General features: G+C 48.5%; 1 protein-coding gene across 1 annotated transcript; it reads left to right on the top strand.

The window, feature by feature from the left end:
• The first annotated feature begins 1,702 nt into the window (after positions 1-1,702).
• On the top strand, positions 1,703-16,493 carry LOC136749427 (gap junction delta-2 protein-like). Its single transcript, XM_066703726.1, has 2 exons — positions 1,703-2,586; positions 14,484-16,493. The coding sequence occupies exons 1-2, from the start codon at positions 2,516-2,518 to the stop codon at positions 15,349-15,351; spliced, it is 939 nt and encodes a 312-aa protein (XP_066559823.1). The 5' UTR covers positions 1,703-2,515; the 3' UTR covers positions 15,352-16,493.
• Positions 16,494-16,720: the final 227 nt, after the last annotated feature.

Genomic DNA, 16,720 nt, shown 5'->3' with positions numbered 1-16,720 from the left:
GTAGAGGTCTCGGGTTCATCTAAAGTGAACTCAACGCACACTGAACACCGTAACATTTGGGCAGTTCTGCAGATACACCTGCACACACTGGCTGCACACAGTAATTTAAAGGAACACAGGCACCATTACACAAACTGACTTTACTTTTGTACACACTGATCATGTATAGTGACTACACGGCAATATCTGCAAGTGACTAGATGGGGCCAGAGTCCTTTTGCATTAGGTCTCCTTCACTCACTCAGCAACTAGGGAATGTGCTTAAATTGGCCAAATTAAGCCAATTAGGGGTCAATATAACTCGTTAAGAGCTCGGGGGCAGGATGAGCTTAAGATCAATAGACAGTCAAGCAGTATAAATCAGTTGGTGCAGACAGACAGCCTCCCCAAGCAAAGCAAGGACACTTGTCACTCGGCACTAAATAAAAAGGAAAAAAAAAAAAGCTTAACAAGAGAGAACTGACTCAATGACTAAATCTCCGGCTTTCTCTCTCCACACTCTCTGTAACCCCACACAGCCTGAAGCCCCTCTCCCTCTTCCCCTCTCTCTGTCTCTCTCTCTCCCTGGGGGGCATGCCAAGAGAATTTGTTCAGGGGGGGTAGTGTGTGAATATTGAATGTGTGTGTGAAAGACCTTGACTTACAGAGGGAGAGAAAAGGAAGGGGACGGGGGTGTTATCCATGTCATAAAATGTATTTCAGAATCCAGATCTACTGCGGTGATGCAGAAATGGGGAGAGAGAGAGAGAGAGAGAGAGGTGGGGGAGAGACAGGTGAGAAAAAATAGGTGTTTGTGATAAAATGAGTTGAGGCAGGCTGGGAGAGAGAGAGAGAGAGAGAGAGTGAGAGTGAGGAGACGGAGGCACAGAGCCCACAGATAAACAGAGAAGGGAGAGGGGAAAGGGGATTTGGTGGTTACAGGGTAGAGAGAGAGAGAAAGAGAGAGAGAGAGGAAGGGAGGGAGGAGCAGCGCAGTGATTGCGTTCTAATCCTCTGGACACACGCAGAAGCCTGACGGAGCGACGGGGCAGCCAGGTGGACAACAAGGTGTCAGGAGGGAGAGAGAGAGAGAGAGAGAGAGAGAGACGGAGAGGAGAGAGCAGCCAGGACCCCAACACTGACAGAGAGAGGGAGGGGGAAGGGGGGAGCAAGGAAAGAAAGAACTGCAGAGAGGGGGAGAGAGGGAGGGCTATAGGGTTCTCTTATTCAATAGCAAAAATCATAATTTGGCGAGACGAAGGGAGGAGGTGGGAGAGAGAGGGAGAAAGAGATTTCTTACAAACACCAGTGAAGCAGGAGTCAGCAGAGAGAGACAGAACATCTTGATTAGAGAGCGAGAGAGAGAGAGAGAGAGGGAGGGAGGGAGTGATTAGAGTCAGAGAGAGGAGAGAGCGAGAGCGAGGGAGGAGGGAGAAGGAAGCACACTAACAGGGAGATAGATATAGACAGAGAGGGAGGGAGGGAAGGCAGAGAGAAACAGAAGGGGACAAAATAGAGAAAAGGAGGGCGAGCATAGGAGCAAAGGCAGTCGGAGAGCGAGGGAGAGAGGGATGATGGAGGAGAGGGATTCTTCTGCCTGCAGTTTTCGATGATCCTTCGTTCCAGCTGCAGATGAGTGCGTCGAGCTGAGGACCCCTGGCAACGAGCGAGGGAGGGAGGGAGGGAGGGAGGGAGAGAGGGAGCAAGTGAGAGAAGGAGTGAGGGAGAGCAGGTACAGTGTTGTGTGCATGCACTAAGACAGACAGGGACTGTGTGCGTGTGTGTGTGTGCGTGTGTGCGTGTGCGTGTGTGTGTGCGTGTGTGTGTGTGTGTATGTGAGTGAGTGAGAGTGTGTGTGTGTGTGAGTGTAAAAGTGGACAGGCTCACTGCTTTGTTTAGACAGTGTGTTCAGCCCATGCAGGTATACGTGTTTGTGCGTGTGTGTAGTTGTGTAGTGTAGAGTAGTGTGCCGGACCCAGAGCTGCTGTCAGCGTGTGTTTGTGCAGATCAGAGAGCGCACACTGGCTCAGGGCTCAGCGCTCGCTGCTCAGTGAGGTGTGTTCAGCGCCGTGTGCAGGTGAGGCGCAGTCGGGCAGGTGTGGGGGGGGGGCTGTGCGTTTCACGGCGCCCTGCAGTCGGCATCTCCCCCACAGGGAGACAGCATTGCCTGGACAGTGCAAGACAGTACAGCACAGTGTCCAGTCAGTACAGTGCAGTGTAAACAAAGACAGTGCAGTGCCATACCATCCAGTACAGCACAGTCCTGAGCAGTGCAGTTCAGTGCAGTACTATACAGTGTAGTGTAGCTGTCCAAGGGCTCAGACACTGCAGACAGGGGGTCCTGCAGTGTTTGAGAGGGGGACACAGCGAGGCGGGGGGGTGCAGACAGGCTCTGCAGTGAGGGGAGTGGTCGGACAGTTACTCCGTGCAGTGAGTCTGCAGTGGGGGGGCTGCAGACAGACCAGCGTGCCTGATTGAGGGGGCCGTGCGCAAGGGCGGCTGCAGCCACCAGCGCAGCTTACGCCGGCGGGGCAGGATGGGAGAATGGACGATCCTGGAGCGGCTCCTGGAGGCCGCGGTGCAGCAGCACTCCACCATGATCGGCAGGTAAGGCTGGGGGGTGGCGGGGGTGGCGCGGCGCATGGTTGTTGGTTTGCTGGGCTGTTTGGGGTGTGCTTTTACTACCCAGCCTTGAGGTAGACACCCAAGACAGAAGGACAGACTGATACACTGACTGACGGGCACACTGACTGACAAATTCAATGTCTGACATAGGATTACGTGATTGAGGAGGAAGTGAGAGAGAGGTAAGCGGGACAGGGAAACATTCAGTTATACATTTACACAGGAGTATCACAGTGGAGAGAGAGGGAGGAGACAGACTGAGGGACGGGTAAAGGCTGTGTCTCAGTGTCTCAGGTGTATCAGTGTAAATAAACGTGTGTGTGAGTGTTTGTGTTAATGTGAGAGTGTGCCACTAGCATAGCGGTCACAGAGGGAGGTCAGAGGTCACAGGGCAGGGTGCTGGCATTAGGGAGGATGGTGATGGTGAAGGCTAGAGGCAGGGCAGGCCTCTGGGGCAATGAGTGCTGTACAGCAGCAATGGTTAATAGGTCACTGTCTGTCTGTCTGTTCTGCTGTTTTTGAGATAGACAGACTGGGGGACGGGGTCTCTGTGTTGATAATGCGCTCTCTCTTTCCATCTCTCCCTCTTTTTCTCTCTTGCTATAGATCTCTCTATTGTGCATTTACTATAGATTCATATTCTGATGTATATGCTTTTACTATTGACGTTTTCTGGGATTGTAACTGGGTAGGACTGCAGGTCAATATGTATTGTGTAAAAGAGAGGGTCACTGTGTGTGTGATTGTGTGTGTCTGTATGTGTGTGTGTAAGTGTGTGTCTGGGAGGGGGAAGGGGGAGTGTCAGTGTGATACACTGTATTAGAGGGTCATTGCGCTGTGACACACTGACTGACACTGCACTGTGATGCACTGTGGAGTGACACTGCTGTGACACTGTATGATTAACACTCCTGTGAAGCACTATTAATTGACATTGCTGTGACACACTGTGATTTGACACTGCACTGTGACACACTGTGATTTGACACTGTGTTGTGACACACTGTGAATTGACACTGCTGTGACACACTGTGAGTGACACTACTGTGATACACTTTGTGATCTCAGAGGGAGAGCCTCCTATCAGACAGGCAAAGAGACACAAAGAGGGAAAGCTAAAGCATTACAGAAAGAGAGAAAGAGAAAGGGAAATGGAGAGACATAGCGAGAGAGAGAGAGAGGGGGCAGAGTGTGAGGCAAAAGCAGATACACAGATACAGAGAGAGAGAGATAGAGAGAGGGAGAGAGAATTATTTGGCAACACTTGTGTAAACTTGTCATGCCAATAAAGCTAATTTTGAACTGGAATTTGAGAGAGAAAGCGATGAAAAGAAAGAGAGAGTGAGTGAGAGAGAGAGAGAGAGAGAGAGACTCCCGGGTCAGAGTCTCACTCACAGTGCTGAGGGATCAGTCTAATTCCATAGGTCCCATCTCAATGGCCACAGAGCTGTGCTGCCACCCTATCTTGCTCCCTGGATGCAGCGCCTCTGGCCAGGGGGGGCTGTGCAGTGCAGGTCCCAGACTAAGACCCCCCCATGGCCTCCCCTGAAACAGCAGTTACATAAGGGGCCTGTCTCTGCACAACACCCCTGCCCCACAGCACACACACACTCACACTTACACACACACACACACACACGCACACACAGGAGAGTGGGGGGGCTGCGGCTCCGTGTCTCAGCCTCTCTGTCACACAGCCGGGGAGACTGAAGTCTGACTCAGCTCTACCCTGACAGCCAGTCACCTCCCTCTCCCTCTCTCTCCCTCACTCCTTCACCCTCTCCTCATCCTCTTTCTCGCTCTCTCTCCTTCACACTGTCCTTGCCTTGCCTTGCCTCCCCTCCTCTCTCTCTTTCTCTCTCTCTCTCACACTCACACTTTCTCCTTCTCCTTCACTCTCTCCTCACCTCCTCCCCTCTCTGTAGCACATGATTCTGCTGGTTCACTTGCCATGCTGATTACTTCTGAGCAAACAGATATGAATATAAATGCAGTGCCTTGCAAAAGTATTCAGACCCCTGACCAATTCACTCATATTCCTGAATTACGAATGGTACACTGAAATTTCATTCTGTTTGATATTTTATTTTAAAACACTGAAATTCAAAATAATGTATTGTAAGGTGACATTGGATTTATGTTGGGAAATATTTGTAACACAAATAAAAAACTTAAATATTTTTCTTGCATAAGTATTCAACCTCTGTGCTGTGGAAGCTCCCAGTTTACACAGATTAAAGAGACTGCCCTAACCTGTGAACCATTACATTTGCTGTCACATTTTCTGAATAAAAAATGTGAAGGAAAATGAAAACCAAAGAGCATTCTACAGAAATTAAAGATAAAGTAATACAAAGGCACAGATTAGGAAAAGGGTACAAAATCAAATCAAATTGCTTGGATATCCCAGTGAGCACAGCTGGATCAGTATTCGGGAAAAGGAAGCCGCATCTCACCACCCAGGCACTGCCAAGAAAAGGCTGTCCCTCAAAACTCAGCGCTCAGACAAGCACACTTGTGAGAGAAGCCACAGAGAGGCCAATAATCCATATGTAGAAGCTACAGAGTGGAGTGTGTTGGAGTGGAGTAATGGTGCACCAGTCAACCATATCAAGAGCTCTGCATAACTCTGGCCTGTATGGAAGGGTGCCAAGATGCCATTACTCAAAAAGTACCATCTGAAAGCACATCTGGATTTTCGTTGGTCAGATGAGACCATGATGGAGCTTTTTGGCCAAAATTCAAAGCGTTATGTGTGACACAAACCTAACATTGCCCACGCCTCAAGACACCCCATCCCTACAGTGAAGTATGGAGGTGGCAGCATCATGCTGTGGTTTTGGTTCTCATCAGCAGGGACTGGGCACCTTGTTATAACTGAAGGAAGAATGGATGGAGCAAAATACAGGGAAATACTACAAGATAACCTGTTAAAAAACTGAAGCTGAGGAAATTGCCATTTCAGCAGGACAATGATCCCAAGCACAAGCACAAGCACGAGGCCAAAGCAACACTGGAGTGGCTCAAGAAAAAAAAGATGAATGTCCTACAGTGGGCCAGTCAAAGTCCTGATCTCAATACCATTGAGAATCTGTGGCACATTGTAAAATTGCAGTCCATAAGCATCATCCAATCAAACTAAACAACCTGGAGCAAATATGCCAAGAAAAATTGGCCAAAATCATTCTGACACTGTCTGCAAAACTGGTACATACCTAGCCCAAAATACTTAAAGCTGTTATTGCAGTGAAAGATGGCTCTACCAAATATGAATGTGTGGGTATTGAATACTTATGCAGAGCAACATATTTCAGTTTTATATTTTTCTTACAAATATTTCCCAACATAAAACCCATGCCACTTTTTACAATAATTTGAGTTTCAGTGTTTTAAAATAAAATATCAAACGGATCGAAAATTCAATGTACCATTTGTAATTCAGTAATATGAGAGAATTGGTTAGGGGTCTGGATACTTTTGCAAGGCATTGTATTTATGTATGAGTATGTATCAGGCTCTCAGCTCAGTCAGGTATCAGGAATCTGGAGGGATCTCTCTCTGAATGGAGTTCAGTCTCCGAGTGGATCTGCAGGGATCCACTGGTGCACACATACACAGATCACTTCCTCTCTCCCTCTGCTCAACTTCTCTTTCACTTCCTGTATCTCTATTCAAAATGAGCTTTATTGTTATGACATGTTTATACACGTATTGCCAAAGCATTATTGATACCGGTGAAAATATATAAATGCTGTGAAATGGCACAGACTCACAAATGCATGCCTGCAATATCCTTGAATAGATTCCCCCACCACACACAAACACACCCCGACATACCTCATACCTGCAGCTCTGTACTAATGAGATGTATCCATAGAAACCAAATGAATCTCATTGCCTCAAGCAACGAGAGCACAGACCCTCTGACTGCGACCAGAGGCAGACACAGACAACACTCACACACACTCACACCCCAGCACTACACACACACATATACACACACATGCACACACATACACACACACTCCCAGACTCCTGTGGCAGTGCTGTCTGCCTGTGTCAATGTGCTGGGCTGCGTCTCCCTGCGGCTCTGGCAGGAACAGCTGCTCTCAGTGAGTCAGAGTGAGAGGAGCTGATGTGAGTGCCATGTCCTCAGGTCTGAGCTCTGCCACCAGCCTGCCCGCCCGCCTGCCTGTCTCTCTGCAGACCTCTGCTTCCACAGCCAACCTCCCACTGCCCGCCAAGACCTCACACTCAGCCTGTACACAGCACAGCATAGCACTGCTCTCCCTCACACTGCACTGCCCTCTCCCATACTGCACTGCACTCTCTCACTACACTGCTGTCTCCTTCACTGCACTGCTCTCCCACACTGCACTGCTCTCCCACACTGTACTGCTCTCCCTCACTGCACTGCTCTCCCACACTGTACTGCTCTCTCTCTCACTGCACTGCTCTCCATCACACTGCACTGCTCTCCTTCACACTGCACTGCATGCTCTCACTACACTGCTCTCCCTCACTGCACTGCTCTCCCAAACTGTACTGCTCTGTCCCTCACTGCACTGCTCTCCCACACTGCACAGCTCTCTCCCTCACTGCACAGCTCTCTCTCTCACTGCACTGCTCTCCATCACTGCACTGCTCTCCCACACTGCACAGCTCTCTCTCTCACTGCACTGCTCTCCATCACACTGCACTGCTCTCATTCACACTGCACTGCATGCTCTCACTGCACTGCTCTCCCTCACTGTACTCCTCTCCCTCACTGCACTGCTCTCTCCACCACAGCACTACTCTCCCTCACTGCACTGCTCTCCCAAACTGTACTGCTCTGTCCCTCACTGCACTGCTCTCCCAAACTGTACTGCTCTGTCTCTCACTGCACTGCTGTCCCACACTGTACTGTTCTTTCATACACTGCACTGTTCTTTCATACACTGCACTGCTTTCCCACACAACACTGCACTGCTCTCTCTCTCTCACTGCACTGCTCTCCATCACACTGCACTGCTCTCCTTCACACTGCACTGCATGCTCTCACTACACTGCTCTCCATCACACTGCACTGCTCTCCTTCACACTGCACTGCATGCTCTCACTACACTGCTCTCTCCCACACTGCACTGCTCTCCCTCACTGTACTCCTCTCCCTCACTGCACTGCTCTCTCCCACACTGCACTGCTCTCCCTCACTGCACTGCTCTCTCCCACACTGCACTGCTCTCCCTCACTTTACTGCTCTCCCTCACTTTACTGCTCTCCCACACTGCACTGCTCTCCCTCACTTTACTGCTCTCCCACACTGCACTGCTCTCCCTCACTGTACTCCTCTCCCACACTGCACTGCTCTCCCAAACTGCAGTTCTCTCCCACACTGCACTGCTGTCCCACACTGTACTACTGTCTCTTACACTGCACTGCTGTCCCACACTGTACTACTGTCTCTTACACTGCACTGCTCTCCCACACTGCACTGTTCTTTCATACACTGCACTGCTTTCCCACACAACACTGCACTGCTCTCTCTCTCCCACTGCACTGCACTCCTCTCCCTCACTGCACTGCTCTCCATCACACTGCACTGCTCTCCTTCACACTGCACTGCATGCTCTCACTACACTGCTCTCCCACACTGCACTGCTCTCCTTCACTGCACTGCTCTGTCCCACACTGCACTGCTCTCTCCACCACAGCACTGCTCTCCCACACTGCACTGCTCTGTCTCTTACTGCACTGGACTGCACTGCCCTCTCTCCCACTGCACGACACTCCCCCACTGCACTGCTCTCTCGCTCTCCAACTGCACTGCTCTCCCACACTGCACTGTTCTTTCATACACTGCACTGCTTCCCCACATAACACTGCACTGCTCTCTCTCTCTCTCCCACTGCACTGCACTGCTCTCTCTATCTCTCTCTATCTCACACACACACAAAGCAAAAAAAACACAGCATCTATACATACAGCTGCAACACTGCACTGGACTGCTCCCTCTCTCTCTCACACACACACAGCAGCTATACACACAACAACTGTATATATTTCTGTATATATTCTGTATATATTTCCAACAGTACTTAAAGAAATTAGGGAAATTATTTTCAAATATTCCAAATGATTAGAACAGGAGATGTGCCAACTGACTGGAAGACAGCAAATGTCAAACCAATCCACAAGAAAGGGGACAAAACTGAGCCAGGAAATTACAGACCAATCAGTCTCACCTGCATCACCTGTAAAATGTTGGAAAAAATGATTAGACATAAAATAAAGGAGCATCTTAATGAAAACCATATTCATGGAGATAGTCGACATGGGTTTAGACGAGGCAGATCATGTCTTACTAATTTATTAGAATTTTTTGAACATGCAACTGCAGCTGTAGATCATGTGAAAGCATATGATATGATATACTTAGATTTTCAAAAAGCTTTTGATAAGGTTCCACACCAAAGACTGATCCTCAAATTGGAAGCTGCAGGCATTCAGGGTAATGTAAGTAGATGGATTATGAACTGGTTGATGTCTAGGAAACAGAGGGTGTCGATTAGAGGAGTCGCTTCTAACTGGAGTGAGGTTGTTAGTGGAGTTCCACAGGGATCAGTACTAGGGCCTGTGCTTTTTCTGATCTATATTAATGATCTGGACTCTGGGATAGTTAGCAAACTTGTCAAATTGGCAGATGATACCAAATTAGATGGCTCAGCAGATACAATTTCGGCAGCACAGGCTATTCAAAGGGATAATATTCAGTTGTGGGCCGACACCTGGCAGATTAAATTCAATGTGGACAAGTGCAAGGTACTACATGCAGGTAACAAAAATGTCCACTATAATTACACTATGGAAGGAATAGAACTAGATGAAGTAACGCATGAGAAAGACCTAGGAGTCTATGTGGACTCCTCACTTTCTCCATCCAAACAATGTGGGGAAGCAATAAAAAAGGCAAACAGAGTGTTAGAATATATTGTCAAAAGTGTAGAATTGAGAACAAGGGCAGTAATGTTCAGACTGTACAATGCACTAGTTAGAGCTCATCTGGATACTGTGGACAGTTCTGGGCTCCACACTTCAAGAAAGATATCGCTGCTCTAGAGGCAGTTCAGAGGAGAGCAACCAGACTTATTCCAGGTCTGAAGGGAAAGTCCTACTGAGAGACTGAGGAACTGAACCTTTTCACCCTGGAACAGAGGAGACTACGTGGGGACTTGATTCAAGTCTTCAAAATCATGAAAGGCATCGACCACATCAAGTCAGAGGAGCTTTTCCAGATCAGCAGGGACACACGCACCCGGGGACACAAATGGAAATTGGGCTTCAAGGCATTGTGTTCCTGTTGAGTGGCTCATTGGTTTAACCCCCTGACTACTGTGTTTGTCTGTGAGAGTGTGTGTGTCTGTGTGTAGTGTGTATGTATGAGTGTGTGCAGTTAAGGCCCTATTACTCTTGCTCTGAGAGCCATTATGACATAATTACTGTTAATTGTTGCTTTGACTCCTGTCCTCTGTCGAGTGAGAGAGGAGAGGGGAGAGCACTGAGGACAGCTCTACAGAGTGCTGAGTGGAGAGGGAGCGAGAGAGAGAGGGATGAGGAGGTGCTGAGGGGGAGAGAGAGAGAGAGAGAGAGCGAGAGAGAGAGAGAGAGAGGGATGAGGAGATACTACGGAGGGGAGGGGTCTCTCAAGATGTTTCTCTATGGTGAGGTTCTGCTCTATCTTAATCTGCTGTTCTGTTTCCGGGTTAGAGGTCACCTAAGGAGAGAGAGGGCAAAGGCAAAGTCCAGCTTTGATGGCAGGACCAACTCTCACTCTCTCTGTCCCTCCCTACTTTCTCCTTTCCTCTCTTCCTTCCTCTCTTACTGTCTCTCTCTTCTAATCCCTCGCTCCTCACTCACTGCCACGTGGTGATGCCTCTATAGCTTCTGTAGTGCACATGCCTTCCACTTACTACACACTCACCACACACTTATAACACACATACTACACAATTACTACACCCTTACCACACATACCACACACTTAATACAAACTGACCAAACACATACCACACATTTGCCACACACTTAGTGTATGCTTTCAATATGCCTTGCACATCCTAGGGCATTGTATTTAATAAATAAATACAATCCTGCCTTCTCCCAGATCTCTTCTATCTTGGAGAGTAGATCATGCGAAAACATGTCACTGATATATATATTTATTATTATTATTATTATTATTATTATTATTATTATTATTATTATTATTATTATTAATTATTGTGTTTTTCTCTTTGTCTCTCTCTGTCTGTCTGGGTTAGAGGCTGCTGTGAGTAACTGGCTCTGTGCCTCAGTCAGACAGTCAGACTCAGCCTGCAAATTATTTTCAAACACTTCACATCTAAATTTAAAACTGCTACTCTGTGTCATTCGCACTGCAACTACCTCTCAGCTGAACACCCACCCCCCCTCCCTCTCCCTGTCCTTCTCTCCCTCTCTCTCTCTATCCCTCTCCCTTTCTCTCCCTGCCTCTCTCTCTCTCTCTCTCTCTCTCTCTCCCTCCCTCTCTCCATCCCTCTCCCTCTCTCTCTCTCCCTCCCTCCCTTTCTCTCCCTCTCTCTCCCTCTTCCTCCCTCCCTCCATCCTTCTCCCTCCCTCCCTCCCTCTTCTCCATACATATGGGTGCAAACGAACCAAAATCACATGACACACACATACACACAAATTTAAAATCCATGCCTCTAAACACACACACACTTCCTTCCTCTCTCCTTCCATCGCTCGTTCACACTTGTTCATTTCGCTGCCTCTCTCCCTCCCTCCTGGTGGACTAGTCAGCAGAGATATTTAAACATGCGGTTGCCATGGCAACTGGCTGTGGAACTGAGAGTGACAGAGACAGGAGAGGGAAGGAGAGGAGAAATAGGTGTATGAGTTAAAGGTATCTTGAGGAGAAGGGAAGAGAGTGGAGAGATAAGGGGAGGATAGGGGAGAAATGAGAGACTGACACAGGGAGGCTGATGACACACTGACACACTCGCACCTGCCCACTTGTGTACATGTACACACTCACTCACGGACACTCATACTATCATACACTCACACACAAACACACACACAAAATCTGTCAACTTCCCTGCTCAATTTATAGAGGAGATTGAATCCACAGAGGACAGATTCTCTCTCTCTCTCTCTCTCTCTCTCTCTCTCTCTCTCCAGATGCAGAGTAATCCCTGCAACTGGAGTGCAGTGTGCTGAGCCACTGAAGAGAGAGGGAGAGACAGAGAGGGAGAGAACGAGAGGGAAGGAGGGAGGAGAGTCAGGGGTCACTGTAATAATGCCGTTCGCTGATATTTAGCTGTAAACCGATGGAAGAAACATTCCCAGCAGATTATGGGTCGCGTGTGGAAGAGCTGTTATATAACTCACTCTCTCTGGGAGATTTTCTGCCTCGTCGTTTTATATTCCAAGTCCCCTCCCCCCTCTCTTTCTCGGTTTGAATTTATTTGTTTATTTATTTAATTAATTTCAGGAAATCCCCCTCTCGCATGTGTGTCAGGGTGAATTCTTTAGAGTCACTGAACTGACACTGCACAGCTCTGCTTGGCTCCCACGTGTTTAAATATGGACAGCTTGTCTGTCCCTTATATAAATGCATATGCACAGCACCCTGAGAGAAGTATGGCCAGGGCAGTACAGCACTTACTGAAACACTATGGTCAGCACAGTGCAGTACAGCAGGTTCTCCAGCCCTGGAGAATTCCAGAACACAGACGTTCTGCGGATTTCACTTTTTGCTGGAAGTTTTAAGGTTCCAGAATTGACAGAAAGACCCAAAAATTCTAGGCAAAGTCTCAACATGACACAATACAACAGCACAATGCAATATCATATAGCACAATAGAGGTCTCATGGGATATAGGTTTACTGACAGCATGGCAAGAGGACAAGATTGTTGTATTATTATTATTATTATTATTATTATTATTATTATTATTATTATTATTATTATTATTGTACAGTTTTCACTGGGAAAGTGGCTTTGTGAAAGCCTGATTAATGCTAAAGCCCCTGATTCCAGGCTGACTAGGGGCTCTGAGCATCATCCGTGGAGCTGAGCTGTTATCTGCAGTGCTGGACTGTAGTGTGGCTGTCCTACCACTGCCCCTGGCCTCATACACAAACATTCACGCACACTCCTACCCACACACACACACACTCACACTCACACTCACGCACACATGCCTCATACACACACACATGGTTGACTGTAGATTCCCACTCCACTGACAATCCCCACACCCCCCCGCCCCCCAAGGACACACACCTCCTTCAGCGCAGAATAAATTCACGCATGATCTATCTTTAGTCCAGCACCTCACACGGTCACGTCACCGTCATGCCACCGTCACAGAGACTCATGCTGGCTGCCAGGCTGTTGCTAAGGAAAAAAACAACATACAGAAAGAACATATAGAAAGAAAGAAACAAATACACACACACACTGTCCTACTCTGATGGCTGTGTCTCAGATGTGAGTGGCTGCTCTGTGAAGAAGCTGCAGACTGACCCCCAGCACTGACACACTGACTGGGGGTCTGATTGGTTGAATATTATTACAGTTTTTCACTGCCATTCAATATTCTAAAATCGAATCTCTAAAACTCAACACTATTAACAAAACTGTCCTCAAGGTGCAAACACAATTAAACTTAATTGTTCAATGAGCAATCAGAACTTTGGCATGAATGCAAGGGCCACAGGTGAGTTTAGGCCAGGATGCTGAGGCCGAATAAACTTTTCCTTTTTCGTTCTTTAACTACAATGAGTTTATGTTCTCCTTTAGTTGAAGTGTTTTTACTTTTCTTGACAGTTGAAATTCAGTTTTTTTGTGTATGTGTAAATTCTGGTATTTGTGTATGGTTTGTATACCTGAGCATACTCTCTAACACAATTTACACATTAGCATTTACATTAGCATGCTGTTGCAAAGTGAAAGATTTATACTGGTAATTCTGAGAAAACATATTTTATAATAGTTGTTTTTCATAAAAACATTAGAAAGTTTACAAATGAGAGGAGGCCATTTGCCCCATCGTGCTCGTTTGGTGTCCATTAATAAGCAAGTGATCCAAGGATCCTATCCAGTTTATTTTTAAATGTTCCCAAACTTTCAGCTTCTACCACATCACTGGGGAGTTTGTTCCAGATTGTGACAACTCTCTGTGTTAAGAAGTGTCTCCTGTTTTCTGTTTTGAATGCCTTGAAGCCCAATTTCCATTTGTGTCCCCGGGTGCGAGTGTCCCTGCTGATCTGGAAAAGCTCTTCTGGTTTGATGTGCTCGATGCCTCTCATGATGTTGAAGACTTGGATCAAGTCCCCACGTAGTCTCCTCTGTTCCAGGGTGAAAAGGTTCAGTTCCCTCAGTCTCTCAGTAGGACTTTCCCTTCAGACCTGGAATAAGTCTGGTTGCTCTCCTCTGAACTGCCTCTAGAGCAGCGATATCTTTCTTGAAGTGTGGATCTCACCTGTGTGTAATGTATTCAGTAGGCTCTATTTATTTGAAGGCTTTTGTGTGCCATTTGAGTGTGGCAGAGTTTCATTTAAATGGAAGATAACAGGTTTGGCAACTACACTGTGTTTTATTTTGTTTATGTTTATAGTTTTGAGAAAATGGAGTATAATTTCATTAAACGTGTGTAAATGGTTGTGAAAAACTGTAATAACCATGCTCTCTGTTTCTCTCTCTCTCACTCTCTGTCATTGTCCATCTTTTCTGCATGCCTCCATGCATTGTGCCCCCTCTTTCCACACCTTCTCCACCCTTCTCCTTCCTCTTCCCATCCCCCATCCCCTTCCCATTCTGATCCATTCCCCTCCACTCCCCCCGGGGTCAGGATTCTGCTGACGGTGGTGGTGATATTCCGGATCCTGATCGTGGCGATCGTGGGGGAAACGGTGTATGAGGATGAGCAGACCATGTTCATGTGCAACACGCTGCAGCCCGGCTGCAACCAGGCCTGCTACGACAAAGCCTTCCCCATCTCGCACATCCGTTACTGGGTGTTCCAGATTATCCTGGTGTGTACGCCCAGTCTGTGCTTCATCACCTACTCCGTGCACCAGTCTGCCAAGCAGCGTGACCGCCGCTACTCCTTCCTGTACCCGCTGCTGGAGCGCGACTACGGCCACGGTCATGGGGGGGGCGCGCGCAGGCTCCGGAACATCAACGGCATCCTGCTGCAGAACCCCGAGGGTGGGGGGGGCGGGGGCGGGGGGGGCAAGGAGGAGCCGGACTGCCTGGAGGTGAAGGAGATCCCGAACGCGCCGCGCGGGCTGACGCAGGGCAAGAGCGCCAAGGTGCGGCGGCAAGAGGGCATCTCACGTTTCTACATCATTCAGGTGGTGTTCCGAAACGCGCTAGAGATCGGCTTCCTGGCGGGGCAGTACTTCCTGTACGGCTTCAACGTGCCGGCCATCTTCGAATGCGACCGCTACCCCTGCGTGAAGGAGGTGGAGTGCTACGTGTCGCGGCCCACCGAGAAGACGGTCTTCCTGGTGTTCATGTTCGCCGTCAGCGGCATCTGCGTGCTGCTCAACCTGGCCGAGCTCAACCATTTAGGCTGGCGGAAGATCAAGACGGCGATCCGCGGCGTGCAGGCCCGGCGCAAGTCCATTTGCGAGGTGCGCAAGAAGGACGTGTCCCACCTCACGCAGGCGCCCAACCTGGGCCGCACGCAGTCCAGCGAGTCCGCATACGTGTGACCGCTGCTGCTCATGCTGCGCTGCCTGCGCCCCCCGCCCCCTCCCATAACCCCGTAAAACCCTAAATCCCCAACCCCCAAAACCCGGGAATCTAATCTTAACCCCTGAGGGGCCCCACAGCAAAGCTGAAAAATAAGAGTTACAAACAAGGAAATTAGAGTATAGAATAGAGAGGAGAGAGAGGAGAGAGAAGGAAACAAGAGGGTAGAGGAGAGAGGAGAGACAAGGAAACAGGATAGAAGAGAGGAGAGGGGAGAGGACAGATGAGAAGAGGAGAGAGAGGAGAGAGGAAAGAGAAGAGAGAGGAGAGAAGAGAGAGGAGAGACAAGGATACAGGAGGAATGAAGAGGGGAGAAGAGAGACGAGAGAAAAGGAAACAGGAGGATAGAAGAGAGGAGAGGAGAGAGGAGAGACGGGGAGAGGAGAAAGGAGAACAGAGGAAAGGAGGGGAGATGTGGGGATAGGAGGGGTACCCATTCTCTCCCTGTCTGGGTTGAGGGTCAGGGGTCAGTTACCCCAGCAGTGGAAACTCACAGCAGCTTGGAGTTTAATTTATTTTTCTTTATGACGTCTGGAGGACTTATAACCACCCCTCCTCACACACACACATACAGACAGAGGGACTGAGAAGAGAGAGTGTGGAGAAAGGGAGAGTGGAGGGAGGGGAGGGAGCTGCAGGGCACAAACAGGAGGGCAGGTGTCTCTGTGTGTGACGGACTTGTCTGGTGCTGTCCTGCTGAGAGGAGCAAGGAGCCAGCTCTCCCTGCACAGCCTGCTGGGCCCGCCCTGCCCCGCCCTGCCCCGCCCGCCCCACGGTCAGTGCGTCTGAGAGGCAAACCTCGGCTGCTGCTGGATCACTCACTGTCCCTCTGACTGGACAGCGCCACAGAAATCAGGGCCATCCCTATTTGTTTTTTATGTTTTTTAATTTTTGTGTGTGTTGGGTTGTTTTTATTTATTATTATTATTATTATTATTATTATTATTATCATTATTATTATCATTATTATTTCCTCATATTTTTGGTTGGTTTGTTTGTTCGTTTGGTTTTGCTGTGACGGAACTGGTGCTACATCATTTCATATGTAAATTTCTTCGTCTGTCTGTGAGTGTTTAGTGTTGCAGTCTGTGGAGAACGCAGGGTTGGTAACGGGGGGGGTAATGGGAGAGGGGCTTTTTTCTTACTAGGGGGGGTGGGGGGAGGGGGTTAGCACTGAATGGAGGGCATGTTTAAACAGCATGAAGGAATGCCGGGATTGTGATATTCTTGTGATGTTTTTTTGATTTTGTATCTGTTGCCTCTGCCACACAGTGTGTGTGTGAGTAGGGGGGTGGGAGTAGGGATGGCGGGGGCTGGGGGGGGGTCTGA

This window comes from Amia ocellicauda, chromosome 5 (genome assembly GCF_036373705.1).
Source record: "Amia ocellicauda isolate fAmiCal2 chromosome 5, fAmiCal2.hap1, whole genome shotgun sequence".
Classification (NCBI taxonomy): Eukaryota; Metazoa; Chordata; class Actinopteri; order Amiiformes; family Amiidae; genus Amia; species Amia ocellicauda.
Note: the sequence above shows the minus strand (reverse complement) of the source record. Positions and strands in the feature narration are given on the sequence as shown.